At 50.7% G+C, this 22077-nt stretch overlaps 8 protein-coding genes across 8 annotated transcripts; 5 read left to right on the top strand and 3 right to left on the bottom strand.

The window, feature by feature from the left end:
* Nucleotides 1-360: 360 nt before the first annotated feature.
* On the top strand, nt 361-4387 carry ANOM_003613 (catabolite degradation protein; the record flags this gene model as incomplete). Its single annotated transcript, XM_015548870.1, has 7 exons — nt 361-410; nt 1558-2601; nt 2665-2759; nt 2824-3227; nt 3277-3757; nt 3816-3963; nt 4016-4387. The coding sequence occupies 7 exons, from the start codon at nt 361-363 to the stop codon at nt 4125-4127; spliced, it is 2334 nt and encodes a 777-aa protein (XP_015409244.1). The 3' UTR covers nt 4128-4387.
* An 813-nt stretch (nt 4388-5200) lies between these two features.
* Nucleotides 5201-6649, bottom strand: ANOM_003612 (ATP-dependent RNA helicase eIF4A). Its single transcript, XM_015548869.1, has 3 exons — nt 6549-6649; nt 5343-6489; nt 5201-5283 (listed from the first exon to the last, which is right to left on the bottom strand). Exons 2-3 carry the CDS (start codon nt 6151-6153, stop codon nt 5264-5266), a joined length of 831 nt encoding a protein of 276 aa, XP_015409245.1. The 5' UTR covers nt 6154-6489; nt 6549-6649; the 3' UTR covers nt 5201-5263.
* A 187-nt stretch (nt 6650-6836) lies between these two features.
* On the top strand, nt 6837-8668 carry ANOM_003611 (SF3a splicing factor complex subunit PRP9; the record flags this gene model as incomplete). Its single annotated transcript, XM_015548868.1, has 3 exons — nt 6837-6926; nt 6985-8372; nt 8425-8668. The coding sequence occupies 3 exons, from the start codon at nt 6837-6839 to the stop codon at nt 8447-8449; spliced, it is 1503 nt and encodes a 500-aa protein (XP_015409246.1). The 3' UTR covers nt 8450-8668.
* A 267-nt stretch (nt 8669-8935) lies between these two features.
* ANOM_003610 (ATP dependent DNA ligase domain protein) lies at nt 8936-12058 on the top strand (the record flags this gene model as incomplete). The annotated part of the gene is made up of 2 exons (XM_015548867.1): nt 8936-10086; nt 10141-12058. The coding sequence occupies 2 exons, from the start codon at nt 8936-8938 to the stop codon at nt 12056-12058; spliced, it is 3069 nt and encodes a 1022-aa protein (XP_015409247.1).
* A 317-nt stretch (nt 12059-12375) lies between these two features.
* Nucleotides 12376-14590, bottom strand: ANOM_003609 (anaphase promoting complex subunit CDC23; the record flags this gene model as incomplete). The annotated part of the gene is made up of 4 exons (XM_015548866.1): nt 12376-13412; nt 13465-13648; nt 13706-14423; nt 14487-14590. The coding sequence occupies 4 exons, from the start codon at nt 14588-14590 to the stop codon at nt 12376-12378; spliced, it is 2043 nt and encodes a 680-aa protein (XP_015409261.1).
* Nucleotides 14591-15084: 494 nt separating this feature from the next.
* On the top strand, nt 15085-16203 carry erg20 (bifunctional (2E,6E)-farnesyl diphosphate synthase/dimethylallyltranstransferase; the record flags this gene model as incomplete). The annotated part of the gene is made up of 2 exons (XM_015548865.1): nt 15085-15201; nt 15280-16203. 2 exons carry the CDS (start codon nt 15085-15087, stop codon nt 16201-16203), a joined length of 1041 nt encoding a protein of 346 aa, XP_015409260.1.
* Nucleotides 16204-17423: 1220 nt separating this feature from the next.
* On the top strand, nt 17424-19365 carry ANOM_003607 (arylsulfotransferase family protein; the record flags this gene model as incomplete). Its single annotated transcript, XM_015548864.1, has 2 exons — nt 17424-17828; nt 17923-19365. The coding sequence occupies 2 exons, from the start codon at nt 17424-17426 to the stop codon at nt 19363-19365; spliced, it is 1848 nt and encodes a 615-aa protein (XP_015409265.1).
* A 776-nt stretch (nt 19366-20141) lies between these two features.
* On the bottom strand, nt 20142-21842 carry ANOM_003606 (NMT1/THI5 family protein; the record flags this gene model as incomplete). Its single annotated transcript, XM_015548863.1, has 5 exons — nt 20142-20813; nt 20865-21014; nt 21067-21238; nt 21332-21392; nt 21725-21842. Coding segments are annotated over 4 exons (1050 nt in total), but the record flags the coding sequence as incomplete, so codon positions are not given.
* Nucleotides 21843-22077: the final 235 nt, after the last annotated feature.

Raw genomic sequence — 22077 nt, 5'->3', positions numbered from 1 at the left:
CCAGAATCGACTTCAGTGGTACCAGATGGCTTGACTCCACCGTTGACGTGGGTTTCAGGAGTCCTTTCTCAGCAGGCACAGTTGCAGAATCCGCTGGATTGGGGGATCGGGTAGCAGTTTGAGCGATATCCTGCGGGGCAGAATGGTTTAAACATCTAACACATAATTTAGAACCCCAAGACATACATACATTTATTGAATGGCACATCTATAGTCTGCATACTTCAAGTGGATCATGCCTGCAAAAGAATCAATCACCTGAAAAGCTCAGCAATGATAGGTACTCAGGTAGGACGAGCACATGAAGGCGAATGAAACCACTCATTTGATAGGATTTTCTTTTTTCCATTTTACCTTTTCATGTCTGGCGTCAAACTTCCCCGAGAGGGTCTGGTGCAGGTGATGCGTTGGTATGTCGTTGATCGTTGGCCCGTTTCGAAGGTCCCCTTGATTACCCGTTCATTAGCCTGCGATCGAGGCTTTGGCATCCTTGCTTCCACATCGGTCTACTCTTTAGGCTGGTTTAGTCTTGGATGATTGATTGAGCTACCTTGTTTTTCTTTTTCTTGTTCTGACCCTTTTTTTTGTTTGGAAATAGGGGAGTCTTGTCAGCTGGATTCATGACCAGTTGTTGTTGTTGTTCAGATGATGGTCTCCTTATCTGGATAGAATCCGATTAATTCGCGCATTTAGCTTCCCGGTACTAGGTCCTTGGAGGTGTTGGAAACGCTGACTTTGCGCTCTAAAAGGACTACTAAAGTCTCTAGGAATATTTTCAACTAGAAAGGGAGCTGGTGTGAGGCTTTCTATCTATATAATAGAACTTTCCAGGTATACTGAACCGTCCCGGAAACCGTCATGGTATATTTACAACCTAGGTACATCTGTAGTAATTCACCAGTACTAAATAGGGTCATCTGCTGGATCCTGGTCTAGTGGATGTACTATGGACTGGAAAATAACGGGGGGGCGGGAAAAGACGTAGATTACACGGTGGACAATAGATAAATAAGAGGTGTGGTGGACAAATGCATCAAACGGTACCTAATCTATTTGATTGGAATTTTAATTATTTAAAATGCAAAAGCAATGGATGTCGTGACTTCCTCGCCCCACGGAGTTTAGAATAAGAGAAGCCGCCGATGTTCTTCAACTTCTACTCTCCAACTTCTGTCGCTTTATCCACTACATCTCAAACCCTTTACTCTCCCCCCTCCCCCACCTGTCTGACGGTTTCGTGCTTTGATACTTCTCAAGTATCTTTAGACATTTCCTCCGTGACGATCGAAACCCCACGACTTCTCCCACGACTTGGCGCCGTCCGCCCCGGTTCTTACCTCACTCCCCAAGCCCGATAAGACCTCCGCCCGTCGATACTGCGAAATTCTTACCATCTACCCACCACCAGAAGCTATAACAAAGCAAGATCGACCTTCTATCTGCCGATACGTCCTCGGTGAATTCACAAAATTCGAGAATTGACGGTCGTTCGGCCTGTGACGAGCTCCAACCCTAGGTCTGACCTGAGGCAGTATCAGTGACCCGCCACTGATATAGGTCTGCTCCCCTGGTTCTTCTACAGAGCCAGGTGAAAGGGCAGATCTACCAAGCATTCGATCTGGCAGACCATCCCTTCGCCTATATACCCTCCTCCGCCGCTCCCGACCGCCCTGACTCTCCTATCCCCATTGAACCTACGTCGTCGTACCCGAGAAGCGCTGCCGCTTCCGATAGCATCCTGTCGTCATCCCGCTCAGATCCCTCCATCGACAGCTCCTACCCGACTGTCAGTGCTACTGGGAATTTCTATCTGTCATCCACTCGCCGCCGCCGCCGCCCGAGTACCCCTGGTGTATCTGAAGCCAACATCGAGGGAACAGGAGGCCCTACCGGAGATCATACGGCAAGTGAAGCCGGTATCTCGGAACAAAGAATCGTACGCACAAATACCGCAGAGGGCCACTCGCCGTCCCCCAAGCGCAGGCGCCTGACAAATATGCGTCCCGATGGAGTTTCAAGTGCAAATGGCCCTTCCCACGTGTCTAACGGCTCCGTTGCCTCGCCCTCTCACAAGGTGGGTCTTTCCCACTCCTTGAACGGCCAGGCGTCGTACGTTTCCTCTAACGGCGACCTTCATACGAATGGAGTACAGAAGTCCTCGGTCAGCCCTCCATCCTATTTCGGACATGACCGCGAAGAAGTGACCCGCATCCTCATTCAAAGTTTGTACGAGCTTGGTTATAATGGCGCAGCTTCACTGTTGAGCAAGGAGAGTGGTTATCAATTGGAGAGCCCCGCAGTTGCTACATTTAGAGGTGCAGTGCTTGCAGGACGTTGGGCGGAGGCGGAGCGAATTTTGGTACAGTCGTTCTATCCGGACGGGACGAGGCGGGTGACGAGCGGCGACGGTGACCACCTGCCGACGAAGGAGAGGTTGGTTTTGGTGGAACATGCGGAAATGAATGAGATGCTCTTCTACCTGCGACAACAGAAGTTTTTGGAACTGCTCGAGGCTCGTAATCTCTCTGCGGCTCTGACCGTTCTTCGGCATGAGTTAACGCCGCTTAATTATGATATCGGGCGTCTACATGCCTTATCTAGGTGAGTGTGTCTAAGCCCGCCAACCCGAAATTTTCGAAGCCTTCAGACTAACACCAGCGACAGCCTTCTCATGTGCCCTCCGGAACATCTTCACGACCAAGCCGGCTGGGATGGTTCGATAAATTCCTCGCGTGAGAGATTGCTAGCGGAAATATCCAGTACGTTGTATCTAGAAATCCATGACTCCAATAATCCTATGGCCGGGGCTAACAGTAGACATAGAATCTATATCGCCGTCAGTCATGATTCCTGACAACCGGCTCGCAATATTACTGGACCATGTCAAGCAAAATCAGATCAACCAGTGCTTATACCACAACACGGCAACTCCTCCGTCGTTATATTCGGATCACATGTGCGATCGGGCGGACTTCCCGTCTCGACCGGGAATTGAATTAAATCAACATTCGGATGAGGTCTGGTACTGTCAATTCTCTCACGATGGCACGAAATTAGTCACGGCAGGCCGTGACCACAGTGTCATTATCTATGATACCAGCACTTTTGCTGTGCTGCATAAGTTGGTGGAACATGATGATGGTGTTGCGCATGCTTGTTGGAGCCCGGATGACTCGAAACTCATCACTTGCTCTCAGGATAAAAAGGCCCGTGTGTGGAGTGTGGATGTAAGTTTCTCTCGTTACAATCTGGAGCTATTCGCACTAACGATTATAGACTGGGCGATGCCTATTAACTATTACCCACCACTCGCAGCCGGTTACAGCTGCTGCCTGGGCTGCAGACGGAGACTCTTTTGTGACAGCCTCTCTTGACAAGGCCTCGCACCTATGCCATTGGAGTATGCGCGGTCAAGCTCTGCACATGTGGCAGGGTGATTTCCGTGTACAGGATTGCGCCATCACGCCCGATGGGCGACGCCTAATTGCTGCCGATGTTGAAGAGAAGATTCATGTCTATAACTTCCTCACCCACGAAGAGGAGTATTGTCTGGCGCTGAAAAGCAAGCCCACATCGGTTGCAGTCAGTAAAGATTCCCGCCATATGCTTGTGAACTTGTCAGAAGGCCAAATACAACTCATCGATATCGAAACGACCGATGTAATCCGGCGTTTCCAAGGACAGAAACAGGGCTCTTTTGTCATCCGGAGTGCCTTCGGAGGAGCTGCAGAGAATTTCGTCGTCAGTGGAAGCGAAGGTAAGTCGTGCTGAGTCAATCAACCCTTACCCGTGATTCTTCGCTTACCGTTTCAAAGACTCTCGCGTTTATGTGTGGCACAAAGACAATGGGACTCTGGTAGAAACTCTGGAAGGCCATATTGCTGGGTGTGTAAACGCAATCTCCTGGAACCCTACAAATCCAGGATTGTTCGCTTCCGCAGGAGATGATTGCTTGGTTAGAATGTAAGCCTCAATCACTCTTCGACTTTTCAGCCTCGAAGCTAATAAGTTTTAGTTGGACCCGAGAGCGCGACGCGAATCCTCATGCTACGGCCCGTACGCACCGAGCGACATCAGCAAACGGTTTCGCTCGCACGAGCGCTCTGCGATCAACATCGAGCTTCTAACGAACTCCTGCTGACGAAGCCTGTTCTTACCAAATCTGAAGATTGATTATTTGTGCATATCACGGGATGTACTGGGAGCTTTTGGACTCGAAAGACAGGCTTTTCTTTGTTATGCCTTTAGTTCCTGCCCTTTCAATCTTTCCCGAACCTTTCTGCATATACACATTTCCTGGTCCTTGGTGGTCCGTTCGATAAAGGTAGCTGGCGCTCCCATTTTGGCATTACTGACTGATACGTGCTTTCCATTTTGCGCTTATTGAGCAATAATTAATTGCCCCTGCCTTGCATTGATGCGTCAGGGACGGCACATCACATATGGTTTCCATTTTTATTTCTCATCACATACACAGGTTACACGGTGCTTCTCATGGTTCGCTTTTTCCTTCTGGTTTGGGTGATCTGGAAGGTTCGGACAACATGCGGGATTGGGCTGGTGTGCGTGGGATTTGTTTGGTTGTTCTTCATTTCTTCTCTTTATCTACCTCACCTGCCTCCACAATTTGTTGGTTTCAGCACACACCCATGTTACTTTGATTCCACTCTCCATTGGTAGAGTCTGCATCATAGGTGCTAAGTTTATATATATAAATAAAGTCAGCTTGGTCTGCTTGATGACATGTTTTTATTTTTCACAGCCTCTTTTGTCTCGCGGAACGCCGAGACATCGCAATTCACTCCAGAGACCCAGGTAGTCTACAGGGCCATGCTCTCAAAGAAACTAATATCAGAAGAACAAAATGATCAATTGAGTATTTTGAAAATAATAGAATCACCTAAATGGTAGCAGCAGATCCCCAAATTCAATAATCATGAATGATAAATATCCCGCATAGCTAGAACTCCTTTTTCAAAATGAAAACAGACGTAACGGGGAAGGGAAGAGACGTTGTCGGCTGGATTCTCTCCCGACCATATATTTTGGTGTATTTGAAGTGCATCTAGAATGCAGTAATGAGCATTATCCATGGATGCAATACGAGGTGGTTCTTGAGGCTCACCAATTTGGGTATGTTCCCTTTTCCTCCACGCTGGTGTTGGTCTTTTCCTTTCTCTCTTTTCTCTTTTTCTTTGCAGATTACGGCCCGTGGGTTGAGAGTGGATTTGATTGGTGGTATAGATGAGAGTGGTTATGAGGTTTATGAAAGGAGATCGGCAACTGCAAGGTTCTTTTTGTTAGATATTGATTTGGGCAGTACCTTGATTAAGGAGGCTTACCGTTCATAGGCATCTCATCGATCTGTGTGGAGTAGTACAATTCGATATCACGGAGGATCCGCACGTCATCGCTGGTAACGAAGTTGATGGCGACACCCTTCCTTCCGAAACGACCGCTTCGACCGATACGGTGGATGTAGTTTTCACGGTTGGTGGGGAGATCGTAGTTGATGACTAGGGAGACCTGTTGGACATCGATACCACGGGCCCAGACGTCGGTCGAGATCAGCACTCGCGAGTTACCCTGGCGGAAGTCCTGCATGATACTGTCACGTTCCTTCTGGGGCATTTCGCCGTGCATGCTCGACACGGTGAAGTTGGCCTCGCGCATCTTGTCGGTCAGCCAGTCGACCTTGCGGCGCGTGTTGCAGAAGATCACGGCCTGGGTGATGGTGAGCGTATCGTAGAGATCGCAGAGGGTGTCGAATTTCCATTCTTCCTTCTCCACGGCAATGAAGTACTGCTTGATGCCTTCCAGGGTCAACTCGTCACGCTTGACCAGCACGCGCACGGGGTCGGTCATGAACTTCGTCGTCATGTCCAGAACGTCGTAGGGGAGGGTCGCGGAGACTACCACTACCTGCGTGGCCGGGGGCAGGTAGCGGTAGACGTCGTAGATCTGTTCACGGAAACCGCGGTTGAGCAGCTCGTCGGCTTCGTCCAGCACCAGCATCTTGATGTGACGGGTGCGCAGATGGCGCCGACGGATCATATCGGCCACACGCCCGGCGTGCCAGAGACGACGTGCTGTCCGTAGTCCAGCTTCCGGATGTCCTCGCCGATATTCGTGCCTCCGATGCAAGCGTGGCATTGCACGTTCATGTAGTCGCCGAGCGCCATGATGACGGACTGGATCTGCGTGGCAAGTTCGCGAGTCGGGGAGAGCACGAGCGCTTGGCTCTCGCGCACAACGGTGTCGATGACCTGCAGGATACTGATGGAGAAGGTGGCCGTTTTACCCGTACCGGACTGCGCCTGGGCGATCGTGTCGCGACCTTTACAGATCTGCACGATGCTCGCGATTGCACCGCCGACGGAGACTCGTAACCGTACGCGTAGATACCGCGCAGGAGGCTCTCCTTCAAGTGCATGTCCTCGAAGGTCGGAGCAACCGTTACCTCCTTGGAGGTGTTGAACTCCATCCGGTCTGAGTTTGCGCCTTGGTCAGTATACATGTATTCCGTGGGGTGTAGCTGGGATCCATACCATCTGCCCGTCTGTCAATGCCGTCCGCCATTTTGAATTCACTGGTTCCACTATAGATCGAGAAAAAATAATATCAATTCGCGTGATAGTGGTGGCCCCTCAAGTCAATGTGAGGTCTCGATCCAGCTTCTACCGCGACTTTTCCTAGAGCGCCACCGCCCGCCTCACGTGACAGATACTCGCCGCAAAGCTTCTCATGGACAGCGACGAGTTGCCGATATCATTACGAAACTTGGAGAATCACATCTTTTGCCCGGGAACAGTCGTTGTTGAGACTGTATAATCACCATGCTTCTCGAAGACCAGAGATTCATCCACGAGGATCTCGAGAGGCTAGAGCAGGCGATTGCGGATCGCGTTGCCGATGAGCCTCGTAACGTACATTTGCTCTCCGTTTCCACATGTTATATCTTAAGCTAATGACCCGTGTTTACAGATTAAAGATCGCTTAGCCCGCGACCATGAAGTCGCTCAGTTCCTGGACCGTATAGACGAGCAGTCGAAGAGACTACTAGATATCTACAAAGACGCGGACGGCGCACGCGAGAGGGAAATCCAGGCCATCTCGACCGGCGACCAATTCGAGGAGTTCTACAAGCAACTAGACGAGATCAAAGATTTTCACAAGCGCTATCCCAATGAGCCCGTGGAGAATCTGGAGCGAGCATACAAGCGCCATGAGGGCGAGCCGATTGGAATGGACATCGATAACTTCTTTACGGGTGAAGAAAGCTTCGGACAGTTCTTGGACCTTACGAAAGCGCACGAAGATTACCTGAACCTGCCTGGCGTCAAGAGGTTAACGTACGTTCAGTACCTCGAGGTGTTTGACGCTTTCACGCCCCCGCAGATGCTTATCAAACGGCCCAATAAGCTGTCCGATAAGTACTTCCAGTATGTTGGGGACCTTGCGTCATATTTGGAGGGATTTATCAAGAAGATTAGGCCCTTGCAGGACTCAGATAAGCTCTTTGGTAGCTTCGATGAGGAGTTTGAGAAACAATGGGCGGCTAATGAGGTTCCTGGATGGTCGGATGAGGCCGCTCAGAATGGTCCTCAGGGTCCACAAACTGAAGGATCTGGAGAGGGTATTTGGTGCGCTGCTTGTGAGAAGGAGTTTAAGAACGAGAATGTGTACAAGAATCACTTGACAGGCAAGAAACACATTCGCGCCGCTGAGGCTAAAAAGGCCTCCGGTGACTCTGGCGAGAAGCCAGCAACAGCAAATGGTGTTTCGGCCGTTGCTTCTCGCCTGAAGGAACGCGCTGTGGCAGAGCGTGAGCATCGTGTTCGGTCGCTGGCGCAGGTGTTGGACGCTGAGCGTCAAGCCACGCGGATCAACGTTGAGCGGAAACAGGGTATGACTGAGAGAGAGCGTCAGATGGAACTCGAGGCGCTGCTTGCAGAATCCGAAAATGCTGGCGGCGATCGCGCAGGCGATCAATCCGACGATGATGGAGATGACCGAATCTACAACCCGCTTAAGCTACCGCTTGCTTGGGATGGAAAGCCCATTCCTTACTGGCTGTACAAGCTGCACGGCTTGGGTGTTGAGTACCCTTGTGAGATTTGCGGTAACTTCGTGTACATGGGTCGTCGCGCTTTCGACAAGCACTTCTCAGAAGGGTTGCATATTTGGGGCCTGAAGTGTTTGGGTATCACCTCGAATACGAACCTTTTCCGCGAAATTACCAGGATCGACGACGCCCTTCGATTGTGGGAAAAGCTCGAGCATGACCGCAAGAAGGATAAGGACAGCCGCGACAACGTGGTGCAGATGGAGGACGCAGAGGGCAATGTGATGCCAGAAAGGATCTACTTGGAGTATGTTTTCCCCCTTTTACCATGTGGCCAGAATTGTGCTAACGTCTACCAGTCTGCAAAAGCAAGGCATCCTGTAGCCGTGGCCCCCCCCCTGCGCATTACGTATATTCTCCTATATCCACATATCTTACGTTTAAAAGCCTGGAGTTTGACGGTTGTTTTCTTCATTTCCGTAGGGTCTCATACCATTGGGTTGTCTGGCTGGGAACAATGGCTTTATCAGTGCATGGCCTTACGCGCCTCATGTATTCTACATAAGACTTTGCTATCATCAACAAGATAAGACTATCTCTTAATTCTTCGTTGTTTTCAGTCATGATGTTGTAACAACCTAGTACCTATCACGTGCTTTCGCGATCCATGGACGCGGTCCCGTGTGGTTTCCTGAGATTTCGCGTCAAGTCTGTCGCTCAAGTTGCGCCCTGTTTCCAGTGCTATCGTGCTACATGTACACTGCCTTTGGTAGTAATGACACCGTTGTCTTGAGTGGGCTGTCCATTCTGCAGTATTAATGCCCAAAGTTTGTCTGGCTTGAAAGCGTCCGCCTGCAGAGGCATACATAGATGGGATTCAAATTTTCCCATTTGTGTGACCTACTTTCCTCTCTGGAGAATAATAATATCCTAAAAGCTACTACCGAAGCAAGGAACCATGACCCAGATGTTCAGACGGTAACTCGGTGGTTCAAGCAACATGGCAGACGGCTCCACGATAAGGACACCGACCAGTTGGCTGTCCTCTCGTGCATGTTTCCAGAAAAACGGACAGACAGAGTTTACTGGTTACAGGACACGTCCCTCGCAAGGGTCATAGGTCGATGTCTTCTTCTCGGGTCATCGCGGCGGGAAGAGCTGGAGCGATGGCGCGTTTCCGGGGGCATAGATCTGGCGCAATGCGTGGAGAACGTCATGCGACAGGCCGAAAACCACACCCCCGAAGGTCAGGAGGTAACGGTCGAAGAGATTAACGATGCCTTGAACAGTGTTGCGTCTCGGTGCAGATTCTCCGGCCCCCGTGTGCGGAGACAACGGGCGGCGGTTGATGTAGATGAGGCCCTGTCTCCTCTATACCGACGGTTGAGTAGTAGAGATGCTAAATGGCTGACTCGCATGATACTCAAGAATTACTCTCCTGTGACTCTACCGCGGAATTTGACCCTCAGGAGCTTTCATTTCTTGATCCCCCATCTTCTGCTTTTTCAAGACTCTTTTGAGGCGACGCTGAATATGTTGGCGTTGGAGCCAATCCGTCATTTTCCACCACATCCAGAGCCTGGGCTAGCTAAGGACTTGGGGATCATAGCGATGCAGCATTTGAGTCCGGTGGTTGGTGTGAAGATCGGACGACCTGACTACTACAAGGCTCGGAGTATCAAGCACTGCTGTCAGATGATTGGCCGGCGTCGGGTGAGTATAGAAAGGAAATACGATGGCGAATATTGTCAAATACACATTGATCTCTCGAAGCCTTCTAGTCCTATTCAGATATTCTCGAAAAGTGGTAAGGATTCTACTGCAGATAGGTCAGGTATCCACCATGTTATCAGAGATTCCCTGAGAATAGGAAGGTCAGGATGCAAATTCTCTCACCGGTGTATTCTGGAAGGTGAGCTACTTGTCTGGAGCGATCGACATGGCAAAATTATGGATTTCCATAAGCTGCGCAAGTTTATCACCCGCTCTGGCACTTTTATCGGGACGGAGAATGATTCCCCGTGAGTGAATTAAATTCAAAGTTTCTTGAAGCAACGTAATCTGACTCGAGTTAGGCCACAACCTTATGAGCATTTGATGATCGTGTTTTTCGATATTTTACTCCTTGACGATGAGGTTTGCTTGAAGAAACCACAACGAGAGCGACGATTGCTATTGAAAAACGTAGTACACGTAATCGAAGGCTTTGCAGACATCTCCCAGCAACGAATCCTAGACTTCTGTCGACCTGGGAGTCAGTCGCAGCTAGAAAATATCTTCGCCAAGGGCATCGCTGAGAGATGGGAAGGGTTTGTCTTAAAGGGGTGCGAGGACCCATACCTCACCATCTTTCCCAGCCAAGCAAATGGTTCCTTGGGTCGCTGGATTAAGCTGAAGAAAGACTACATCCCAGGTCTAGGCGATACGGTAGATCTTGCCATTGTCGGCGGAAAATATGATTCTCGAGATGCCGCTGGTTTAAAGCATATCCGCAAGTTATCATGGACACATTTCTTCATCGGCTGTCTCCTCAATAAAGAGGATATTTTGCAGTCCAAGCCCATGTTTCGCGTGGTTGATGTAATCAATCGACATTGCATGAGCGCGAAGAACATGCAGATCCTCAATCAGTTTGGGGAGTATACTGCCTGTGGCATTGATTCAGGACATGGGTTCGATATAGAGTATGGAACGGGTACTATACCAGGCATAGACGTCGTTTTCAGGACTCCTTTTGTTGTCGAGATGCTCGGTAGTGGGTTCGAGAAACCATCAAGCGCCAGATATTATACGCTTCGCTTCCCGAGGATCGTAAAGATCCATTGGGATAGATCATTTGAGGATGCAGCATCGTTTTCAGAGTTACAGCTCCTCGCTGAAGATGCCCGAGAAGTCCCGTCAGAAGAGCTGGCGCAAGAAGAGACCGAATGGAATAAAAGACTGAAGCTGGGTAACGGCTCGTCGGAGTATATAGTTAATCGATCCCAGAGCTTGACCAACTCTTCTGGAGTGACCCAGAGTCCAGTGGAAGGGCGTCTATTAAACCGATCTGCAAGCACACTAGTAGATGAGGCATGTCTACAAAATTCAAACAACTCCGTGGAAAGAGGCAACGAACGAGCCCCAGGAACCACACATACTATCCCTATCTATATCGACGAGACCATGCCATCAACGCCCTCATCTGAAATTTCAAATACCCATGGCAATGTCCTGACAAGCAACGAGAATCTCTCATCGCACCAAGACTCCCGCCAACAAAAGGACAAGTCCGCTACCACCAACCCTACGAGGTCCAAGCAAAGCAAGGCACCCGACGAGCCCGAGAACAGCAACATCAAACTCCACTCAAACATACCATCTACACTGACGAATACCTCTATACAAGACCCCGAATCCATGGCAAAGCAGTCAAACCCTCAAAACACCACCAAATTTTCATTAACAGCCCTCCCAATCCACCTCATCCACAGCAACGCATCCATCCAAGAAAAACCCACCAGCACCCTCTCCCTAACCCTCAACCCGAATATCAATATCTTCGTCAAATCCCTCCTATCAAGATCGCTCAAAGCACAGCTACAAATCACCCCAACCCTAGCCGTCCTCCTCCTAAACCCAAGGGAAACACCCCTAGGCCGAGCCCTCCTCGATCTAACCACCAATCTCTCCAAGAGGCTTCAAACGCCCTCCCATTCCAACAACCATTTGCAAACCGGGAGAATACTTCTCCTCGATTTGTCTCTCCTAGACTTGGGCGCAGACGTGGCAGATCCCAGATCCTGTGTGCGGATGTCATGGGAGGATATCGGGAGGAAGTATTTTTATGCTTGTGTTTCGTGGGGTTTCAAGGGTGGAGTTGAGACGGTTCCTTGTACGCTTCTGGATGGGGGTCCTAAGGGATATCTGGATCAGAGGGTCAGGGTTTCTGTTGAGTTTGATAGGAGAGTTATGGGTGTTTTGGAGTCGGCTGCGGCTTTGAGAAATGGGTAATGGTAGTGAACCACCAGGTTTGCTTGATGACTGGCAAGCCTCTTTATGATAATTGTTATAATACGTAATTTGTAATATCCTTCGAAAGAGGATTGACAAGGATATCAATTGGTTGCTTCTATAAGCTGTACTCATATTTTCAATAAATAACCCATAGTACATCTCTATATAACCGTCATAAAAACACCCAGCCCAGCCTCAAGATGAAAACATCAGGTCGTAAGCACTCCCAGCACAAACGCCTCGCTACCGTAAGAATGAAAGCCTGTTCAAGGCAAAACATAACAATACAGAGTGGACAGCTCAAGTAAAGCAGACTACTCATCGCCTTCTCTTCTAGCCCTCACATCTCTCATCAACGCCTTCGCCTCCTCGACCTCAACTCCATCCTGGCACAGTTCACCCGCCAACTGATCCGCGCGTTCGAGATCCCCGTTTCGCAAGGCCCACCGCGCGAGCCACAACCGTGCTTTCGAAGTCGTGACTGTCGGCCCTGTGCCGTGCCAAGAGTCATCATCGTCGTTGTTTTGGTTATACGATGAGGATTGATGGGCACGGCGTGAGGATTGTTTTGCTCCGGCCTCGGATTGGTCGTCGTCGTTTTCGTTGTCGGAAGAGGCGTCTTCTTCCACGGGCATTTGTCCTGATTCTTGCTGCAGGGTAAGTTCCATGTAGGCGGCCGCTTCTTCATCGTCGCCGAGACGTTCGTACAGCGTTGCGATTTGGTGGAGGGTTTCTGGATCGAGGATCTTGCGACCTGAGCCTCCCATTTGGGATGGGTCTTCGGCGTAGTAGGAGCCGGCTACGAGGGCGCGTTTGAGGGCTTTGATACTCTGCGGAACACGACCCATTTTGGCGTAGCAGGATCCGACGGCTTGCCACATTTTCGGGTCGTACGGTCGCAGTGCGGCGGCACGTTGGTAGTAGAATAAAGCGTAGAAAGACATGTCGAGGACTTCGTATGCCTGGCCGAGACCGTACCAGGCTCGGTAGTCTTTCCGGTTGACGTCCACGGCGCGGCGGTAGGATTCAATCGCCGCGTGTGTGTTCTTCATCTCGATGTACTCGTGGCCCATCAGGGTCCAGGCTGAGAGGAAATTGCGGTCTAGTGTTAAGGCGCGACGGAAGTACATCACGGCTTTTTCGTGTTCGGACTTGAGTGAGTAGTAATTTCCGACGACGCAACAGGTTTCGGGCCGGAACTTGTCTGTTGCTGTTGCAACTTGGGCGACGAAGGCCAGCTGGGGACGCGCGCCCATCACGTATAGTATATTGGAGTAATGATCGAGGCTGTCGAGTCGGTGAGGGGATGCAATCAATATCTCGGTAAAAATACGTGATGCTTCTTCGAAGTCTACAAGACTGTTAGCATTGTGCCTGCACCAAGAGTATAAGATGCTGTATACCTTTCGAATGGTAGTAGAGGAGAGCTCTCTGGGTCATGAGAAAGGCGCTGTTGGGAAAGATCGTTTCAAGCTCCGAGAGAGCCTGATACGTGTCTTCAGTGGCCTGATATAGTTCTTGACTACAGTATACGTGGAAAAGCAGGGTCATAATGTTCTGCGGGAGCAGGTCGACGACTTGTTTCAACTGATCAATAGTTAGCATCCGACCAGCATAGATGCGCATTAAGGAACAGCCACATACATCTTCTGTACTTGAGAGAAGATCATTCAACTCCTGCCAGGCGCCCCAATGGAATGGGTTCAAGTGAACACTCCTTATGAGCCACTTTTTGGCCTCCTCCTCGTTTCGCCCTTTGAGAAGAATGACCCCGTAGAGGTATTCTAGCCATCCCTGATTGCGATCTTCCATGCCCTTCTCCCGACGCTCTGTTAGCCATCCTTCTAGCCCTCGCGCAAGATCTGGCAATTCTCGATTAACTGTCGCACCCCCGTCGGCCGGTCCCAGCACCATCTCGGTCTCCTCGTCTTTCCGTTTCTCGCCCGCTAGGTATTTGGCGTACAGCGCCAGGAATAATGACTTCTGACTCAATCTGGGATATGGGTTCCTAGACACGTTGCTATCTTTCCCTCCTGCATACTGGGATGACTTCGACTTGCCCTTCTGTGGGGTTAACGACTGTCTCTTCTTTTGGTTCGGCGACGACGTAGAAAGTGCAACGGGGGGTATCGTAGGCGGCAGAAACACCGCTGCGCAGCGATCGTATTCGCGCGTATCAAAATATGACTTGGCTAGGAGGTACTTGTAGGACTCTTGGGCTTCAAGGGAAGCTTCGACAGGATCTTGGGTTCGCAGGTAGGGATTTGGACGAGTCGAGGGTGTATCGGGAATGTCCATTGGGGATTCGGGGTCTGTGTCATATTGGTCAATCGGTACAATGGCGTCAAGCATTTCCGCCGCCCTATTCTATCCGATCAACATCTAATTCAATTCAAAATGACTGGGGAATGCCTGCGCGTCGTACCATTTGGCAGACTGGTATAAACAGCGTTCGGAACATTTTACGGTGGCGTCCTCGAGCCGGAACTTGAGCTCCTGTACGTTTTCTTCGGTGAATTGCGCCGCCATGGCGACGAGTAATATTGTGGGCTCGGTTTCTTCAGAGATTCGTAGTTATGGTGGTCAGTCAATAATGAGTTTTCGTGCCAATCATGTCCATGCGCGATTGTTTGTATGGTGGGGGACACTCGCGCGAAACAAGGCTGTTCCGTTCTTTCTTGGTAATTTCTGAGTGAGACAGCTGACAGATCTATCCCCACAGTTCCAGTCGCCGGCGGAGGCGCTAAATGATCGCGAATGTCACCGGGTGGATACAAGGAAAAAGAATCAGAAAGGCATCAACATCAACAAGCATCCAGTTGAACCCAAGTACAGTTCCGCGAGGGCTGAACTCCTGATTGGTGAATGGGCCGGGATGGCAAACAGGGCAAACAAAGTGCAGAGGGGCTTTACCGATTGGGGTATATTGACCTGAGGTATCAATTTCCCACCCCAACTTTTCCCCTGCCCCTCTCACCTTCTCTCCACCATTAACCTACAGATCCAATCCTTTTCCCGCCGGAATGCCTGCCACTGACCGCGCCGCTTTCCAGGAGATCTTCCCCTCCTTGGCTGAAGATATCCTGGCCTATGCGAAGGAGTCGAATCTGCCCCAAAATGCTCTGCAGTGGTTCGAGAAGGTATAATCAATCCGCCCGGCTTATGTGCGCAATCCGCTACGGAGGACATGTATTGACTACTCATGCTACTTACAACAGGCCCTCAATGTCAACGTTCCCGGTGGAAAGCTGAACCGTGGTCTTTCTTGTCCTGACACCGGCCTGGCTCTTCTGGAGAAGCCCCTGACCGAGGAGCAGTTCAAGCACCTCAGCATTCTGGGATGGCTCACCGAGCTTCTCCAGGCTTTCTTCCTGGTCAGCGACGACATTATGGACGGCTCGATCACCCGTCGTGGTCAGCCATGTTGGTACCGTCACGAGGGCGTCGGTTTGATCGCCATTAACGATGCCTTCCTGCTCGAATCTTCCATCTATATCATTCTCAAGAAGCACTTCCGCTCGCACCCCGCCTACGCCGACTTCATCGATCTCTTCCACGAGACAACTTGGCAGACTGAGCTGGGTCAGCTCTGTGACCTGATCACTGCCCCCGAGGACAAGGTCGACCTCAACAACTTCTCCATGGAGAAGTATATGTTCATCGTCACCTACAAGACCGCCTACTACAGCTTCTACCTGCCTGTCGCCTTGGCTCTGCTCTACCTGCAGCGCGCCACCCCCAGCAACCTCCGCCAGGCCCATGATATCCTCATCCCTCTGGGCCAGTACTTCCAGGTTCAGGATGACTACCTCGATGCCTATGGAAACCCCGATGTCATTGGCAAGATCGGTACCGATATCAAGGACAACAAGTGCTCTTGGCTCGTCAACCAGGCTCTCCAGCGCTGCAATGCTGAGCAGCGCAAGGTCCTCGACGAGGCCTACGGACGTAAGGATGACGCTCTCGAGGCCAAGGTCAAGGCTCTCTACAAGGAGCTGGATCTCGAGAAGGTCTACCAAGAGTATGAAGAGAAGATCGTCGGCGAGCTCAAGGAGAAGATTGCCGCCGTGGATGAGTCTGAGGGACTGAAGAAGGACGTCTTCAATGCCTTCCTCGGCAAGATCTACAAGCGCTCCAAATAAAGGCTCTCGCGGCTGATCGGTTTGCTCTGGGTGAATTAGAACGATACCCCTTCTATGTCTTATAATTACACGCTTTCTGCCACACCATAGATTAGCCAGCATTTGATCTAAGGAATATACATTAATGATGTGACACACTCATGGGTACGAGACAAAGGTAGTACATATTGATTTTGGGAGCCTCCTTGGTGTGACGATTGTGGTACGGCATTTATGCGAGCCTTTCAACTGAGCAGCCAAGAATGTAGTGTCCCATATTAGTACTACCTCTACCCAGTCAACATTGGCAATAGTCTTGGCAGCCCTGTAGTTATAACATATCAAATGGCTTGATAGTGCGGAAGAGAAGGTCAGAAGTGTCGCCCAGGAGAGATACCTGAGAGCACGTGCCCTGTTCATCTCTTTCATTGCATTCAACCCCATTCAAAGCATCACCCAAACCACCACCAAGATAATTCACCTCTTCTCAGTTTTGACCACTAAGTCATGTTTTCTACTACATCCATGGCGCCAAGGACCTGATGCAACCACTAACGATCATAACTCCAGCTCGGCCAACCACCAGCTCAGACATAAAACGAACGAGCCTGGCTAAATTGGAAAGCCACCGCGATCAAGTGGACCTCACTGCGTACTGACGCATCGTCTACTTCAATCGTATCAATTGATGAATCCATCCCAGAGACCAAATCCTACAATCTCAGTTGGGAGTTTATTGTTCTCCACCCCAAAATTCTCCTGCCAAGACCGTCACTCCCCGAGTCCCTCCACTTCACACAGTACCCCGTGCGTGCACAGAGAATCAGCCAGCGAAAACAATAAGGGGCTGCGCATCGCATTCATGTCGTTCAACTCTCCCTTTACAGGTGGAGTCCCAGATATTAAGAACATCAGCGATTGGCAACCCAATTACCAGTGGTTCGTCAATGACGAAAAAATGGGGCGCTAAGTGTGGATCTCACGGCGCCAAAGCCGACGATGAAATGCCTGCGTATTAGGGCTGCAGCTCCACCGGAAAGCTCGACTATTCAGCGCATATATGAACGAAAATCTGTCTGCCGATTCAGCTGACGAATCCTTTCTTTTATTCTACGCCATACGTTGGTGATGGACACTCGTAATTTAAATTTAAACGGCGTCCGTCCCCCGGACTTCTGATAGTTAGTGTTGTTTGTCCATACATATACATCGGGCGTTTCTTCGTCGGCCTCCGCCCGTTGATGACGATCATGTTAAACGGGGTGTTGATTCTTCTAGCGCTTGTGATTACTCACGTACAAGCGGACTATGGTCCCTATTTCCAGTCTGCTGCTTATGACGAAGGGAAATTTGGCGAATGGCCTACTGAGACGTATCGATCGTCGCCGATCATCGGCCCAGCATTGAATTATCTGCAATATAGCGATGAATGCAAGGATGGGCTTTACACATTCATCGCGCCCCGAGGAAATAAAGTAGCAAACCCAGGACCGATGATCCTTGATCAGGATGGGCATCTTGTCTGGACGAAGCTCTATGGGCAGTCGTATAATCTGAATGTCTACACGTTTAAAGGACAGGATTATCTAACTTTCTGGATGGGCAATGATGGTGTTGGGGGACATGGAGAGGGAGCATATTATATGGTAGGGCATATATCTCCCTTCCTACCTATGCGAGGCGCAATGAAAACCATCCCCACATGCATCTCAAGTTATAATATTCTAAACCCACCAAAAGCTAGACTCCTCCTACCGAGAAGTATACAAAATCAACGCGGCCAACCATCTCCCAGGCGACCTTCATGAGTTCCACATCACGCAGGACGATACTGCACTAATCACCATTTACGATGTTATCCCCGCAGACTTAACAGTAGTCGGTGGTCTCGAAGAAGGCTGGATCTGGGATGGCACGTTCCAAGAACTCGACATCGAGACCGGGAAAACTCTCTTCCAATGGCGGGCATCCGAACACTTTAACTTCACCGACATGTACCGGGACCGCGAAGGTAACGGCGACTCTGATGTCCACCCATGGGACTTCTTCCACATCAACAGTGTAGACAAAGACGCCAAGGGCAACTACCTGATCTCATCCCGCTATGCCAGCTGTCTCATCTACATCGACGGTCGCACAGGCGACATCATCTGGCGCCTCGGCGGCAAGAACAACGACTTCACAGACCTTTCAGACGGCGCAGCCACAAACTTCGCCTGGCAGCACCACGCCCGCTTCCGCGACAACGGCACGGCCATCACCGTCTTTGACAATGCCTCCCGCGGTGCAGGTGCCCCCGAACTACCCAGCCGCGGCCTCTACCTAGACATCAATCAGGAGAACATGACCGTCAAAGTCCGCCACGAGTACTGGAACCCAGACCCCATCAGCAGTCAATCGCAAGGCTCCGTCCAGCTCCTCGCCTCTAACGACGAAAGCACAAAGGTCCTCGTAGGCTACGGCCACATCCCAACATGGACTGAGTACGCCTCCGATGGCACCGTCCTCTGCAACACGCATTTCGGCGCCGCCTCCGGTGACGGCAACATCATGTCCTACCGTGTCCTCAAACACCCCTGGACCGGCCACCCAACGACATCCCCCGACATCTCTGTTTACCACTACACGGCCGCAGCGAGCTGGAACGGCGCTACCGAGGTCGTAACCTGGGCTCTCGAAGGTGCGGACTCACCCAACCCCATGGCATACACATTCTTAGCTGCGGTGCCCAAATCCGGCTTTGAAACCCTCATTCCCATTCCCGCGGACACAGAATCAACGTATATCCGTGCCCATGGCCTAAACTCCACGGGCCATATCCTGGGAACCACCAAATTGGTCCGCTGGGATCCAGAGTCCGTTGAGGCAGTTGTGGGGCGGCATGATGAGGAGAGTGCCGGGGATTCACCTGTCCGCTCACTGCTTTTCTTCTTTGGGGGGTTTGCATCGGCTATGGTCCTTGCTTTTGCTAGTTGGTTTATATACAGGCGCGTTAAGTTAAGGGCAGGTGCGCAGAGCCCAGAGGACAAAGAACGGGGCACCTGGCAGCCGCTGGATCGGTTTAACGGGGATGAGAGCTTGAGTGAGGGAGAGATGGATGATGTTGAGTTTGCACTATTGGGGGGTGAGAGGTCTGAGGGTTTTCCTGGGGAAGACGATGACGATACATGGGAAAGGAAGTGATGTTTAGGTTGGTGGGTATAAACGAGCCTTTTCCTTTATCGGTACTTATTTCCAGTGCCTATATATATAGAACTTCTAATCCTTTGTACATAAAATGAAAGAATCTACCTCTGCGAAGCCATTGGCCTCTCCGGCTCAGAGCTATAGGCGGTCTCGATGGCGATATGATCTATAGAATCAGTGAATCTTCGTGCCAGGCACTAATATCTAGCTACATTTTGGTTGTAACGGCGATAGACTATAATCGATGCGATCCAGGGCTTCTGAATAGTAGAATCAGAATTATCTGACCTTCTGGCCTAGTTGGGAGCGTGTTTGCCTGGACCACACGCCCTCACATTGGTGTATGTGGACATTGCGTAGGCAGGCCTGCTAGAAGCTTGTATAGCGATGACGCCTCTCACAGCAAATCGGAATATATTGGACGGTGGCATGGAAGGTGATTTCGGGCGACTATCCGAGCGATAGCTTTCTTTGAGACTCACGAGCGCAGAGAGGACTTTGTGCTATCGTGTTTATCTCATCAATTAAACCATCACAACCAGCTAACAGTCAGGTTGGGGGTGAGGGTAGTTTGTCCTGCTGGTTGGTGTGTTCAATGGATACGTGGGCTTACGTAGACAGCTTACGTACGCTCTACAGGTACGCCATGGGCGCTTCGAAGTAGAATTCAAGAGAAAGAGTTTTAGACTTGATCAGCCATTCATATTGCAAAAGATCGTATGTTAACAACGCATAAGCCTACCAACCAGGCCTCGAGACGTGGTCACAGCTACCTAGGCGCTAGAGGCCACCTGCAGACGCTTGAAGCCACCCTCGCAAGCAACCTGCTTCTGCAGTTCCGCCATACGCTTCTGATCACCCAGAGGGTCGGTTGAATCCTCGTCCAAGGTCCAGGAGAGGTACTGGTTGGTGTAGTTAGGCTGGAAGTCGGCGTCAAGGATACCCAGACGCTTTCCGTAGTTGGTAACCTTAGCCCAGTCACGGCTGACGTTCTTCAGGTCACGGCTGAAGTAAGCGAAAGACCGCTCGAAGATCTTACGGTTGACAGGGGTGCCCATGATAGGCTTCATGTCAACGTATTCTTCGAAAGCGGCTGCAGGCTCCGCGAGGACGTAGTCGGTTGCACGCTTGACAGCGCGCATGAACTTGTGAACCTTCTCGGGATTGGCGGCCAGGAAGGCATCGTTGGCAATGTAGAGGATAGAGCAGAAGCAGCAGCAGCCAAGCTCGGCGAGCTGGTCGATACGCAGCATCTGAACGTCGTCACGGGGACGGTTCTGGGATGCCAGCCACTCGGCCAGTTCGACCATCTGCACATTCTCCAGACCGATGCCGGCATCAATGTCACCACGGATGATGGCCTTGGTAACGTTCATGCCGCAACGGACGGCGGTGTAGTCGTCCGCAGTCATGCCGTAGTACTTGGTGAGCTCGTCGATTTGAATCTGGAATACATTAATCTCAGCTCGTCCAACAACACCGTCAGTGATACATACCTTTCCGAACTCTCCGACGTACCCAATCTTCTTGCCCTTCAGGGAGCGGAAGTCCTCGGTGATTCCGCTATCCTTGAGGTACACTACACCGGTGAAAGGCTCATCAAGAAGAGAGCCAATCGAGGTGACAGGGAAGTTACGAGCCTTGGCCTGGTTCGAAAGTTAGATGTCCGTCCAAGAGACCCTAAGAGGTGATACATACAGCCAGCGTGTGGATCATGGCCTTGAAGCCCATGTCCACCTTGCCACTACCAATGATCTCAGTGACATCAGAGGGGTCATTGGGCTCCAGCAGAGCAACCTTCAGGCCTTCTTCCTTGAAGTAGCCCTTGCTCTGGGCGAGGTACAAGGGGGCGTGGTACGGGGTCGCGTGCCTTATAACACACAACCACTTAGTAACAGTTCACGAACGTAGCAGAAGAAACAGTAAGGGCACAGAGAGAAACAGCACCAGCGGCATGTCATACCAGTTGGTGAGGAAGGTGATCTTGTCAGTAGACATCTTGGCACAGTTATAGGTCAAGAGTTCTGAAACTTGTTAGTACTGGGGGACCGGAGTCCCTCTTCTGTGACAGCAGAATAAAGGGGAACAATCAATGCCACGCATGTCCTTTCGCTAGTATTATCTAGATCAAGTTATGACAGTATAATCTCAGAACGACCGGACTCTGCCTCGTACGGCCAGTACCCATCCACTCAGCTTTCGCCCTTCGTCTCACGTCTCCTTTGAGGGATACATCCTTCACAGAGAGGCAGACACGCAGGGACAGCATGAAGTAGAAGGATAACCAGGTAACCAAGGCAGATCCAAGACGAACACCTGTCATGCGGAGCTATGACTGTTATACTATGTACGATACCTTGACCCGTGTGGTTTAATTAAACCATAGCGAAACGACCCAGAAGGTCATTCTGGCTGCGCGGCCTCATGGTGAGCCGTACCGAGCGAGTTGCAGCGATAGTGAAAGAGGAGTTGATGGAATTGAGATTGGGGATTGTGGTAAGAAGCGAAAGCGAAGTCGAGTGAGGGGTCCAGGAATACAATAAATAATAGGCTTTGAGTCACATGAAATCCAACCCCACCTACTGGATCTTTACTAGTCACCCATAGTACTCGTCTCTATTCCCTGCTTCCACCTTCACCGGAATCCTGCAGCAGACGAAAACTGTCACCCGGTCCCATTGGATCACTCGGCGATCTCTTGTCGTGGCC

Source organism: Aspergillus nomiae, assembly GCF_001204775.2.
Source record: "Aspergillus nomiae NRRL 13137 chromosome Unknown contig00055, whole genome shotgun sequence".
Classification (NCBI taxonomy): domain Eukaryota; kingdom Fungi; phylum Ascomycota; class Eurotiomycetes; order Eurotiales; family Aspergillaceae; genus Aspergillus; species Aspergillus nomiae.
This window is presented reverse-complemented; position numbering and strand designations above follow the sequence as displayed.

Bases quoted from the DNA above. Each gene is read 5' to 3' on its own strand.
- ANOM_003612 (XM_015548869.1), bottom strand. From the start codon at position 6,153: ATGCCACGCTTGCATCGGAGGCACGAATATCGGCGAGGACATCCGGAA. The intron at 5,284-5,342 runs GTAAGCCTCCTT...AGAACCTTGCAG, and splicing joins CGATGAGATGCCTATGAACG to TTGCCGATCTCCTTTCATAA.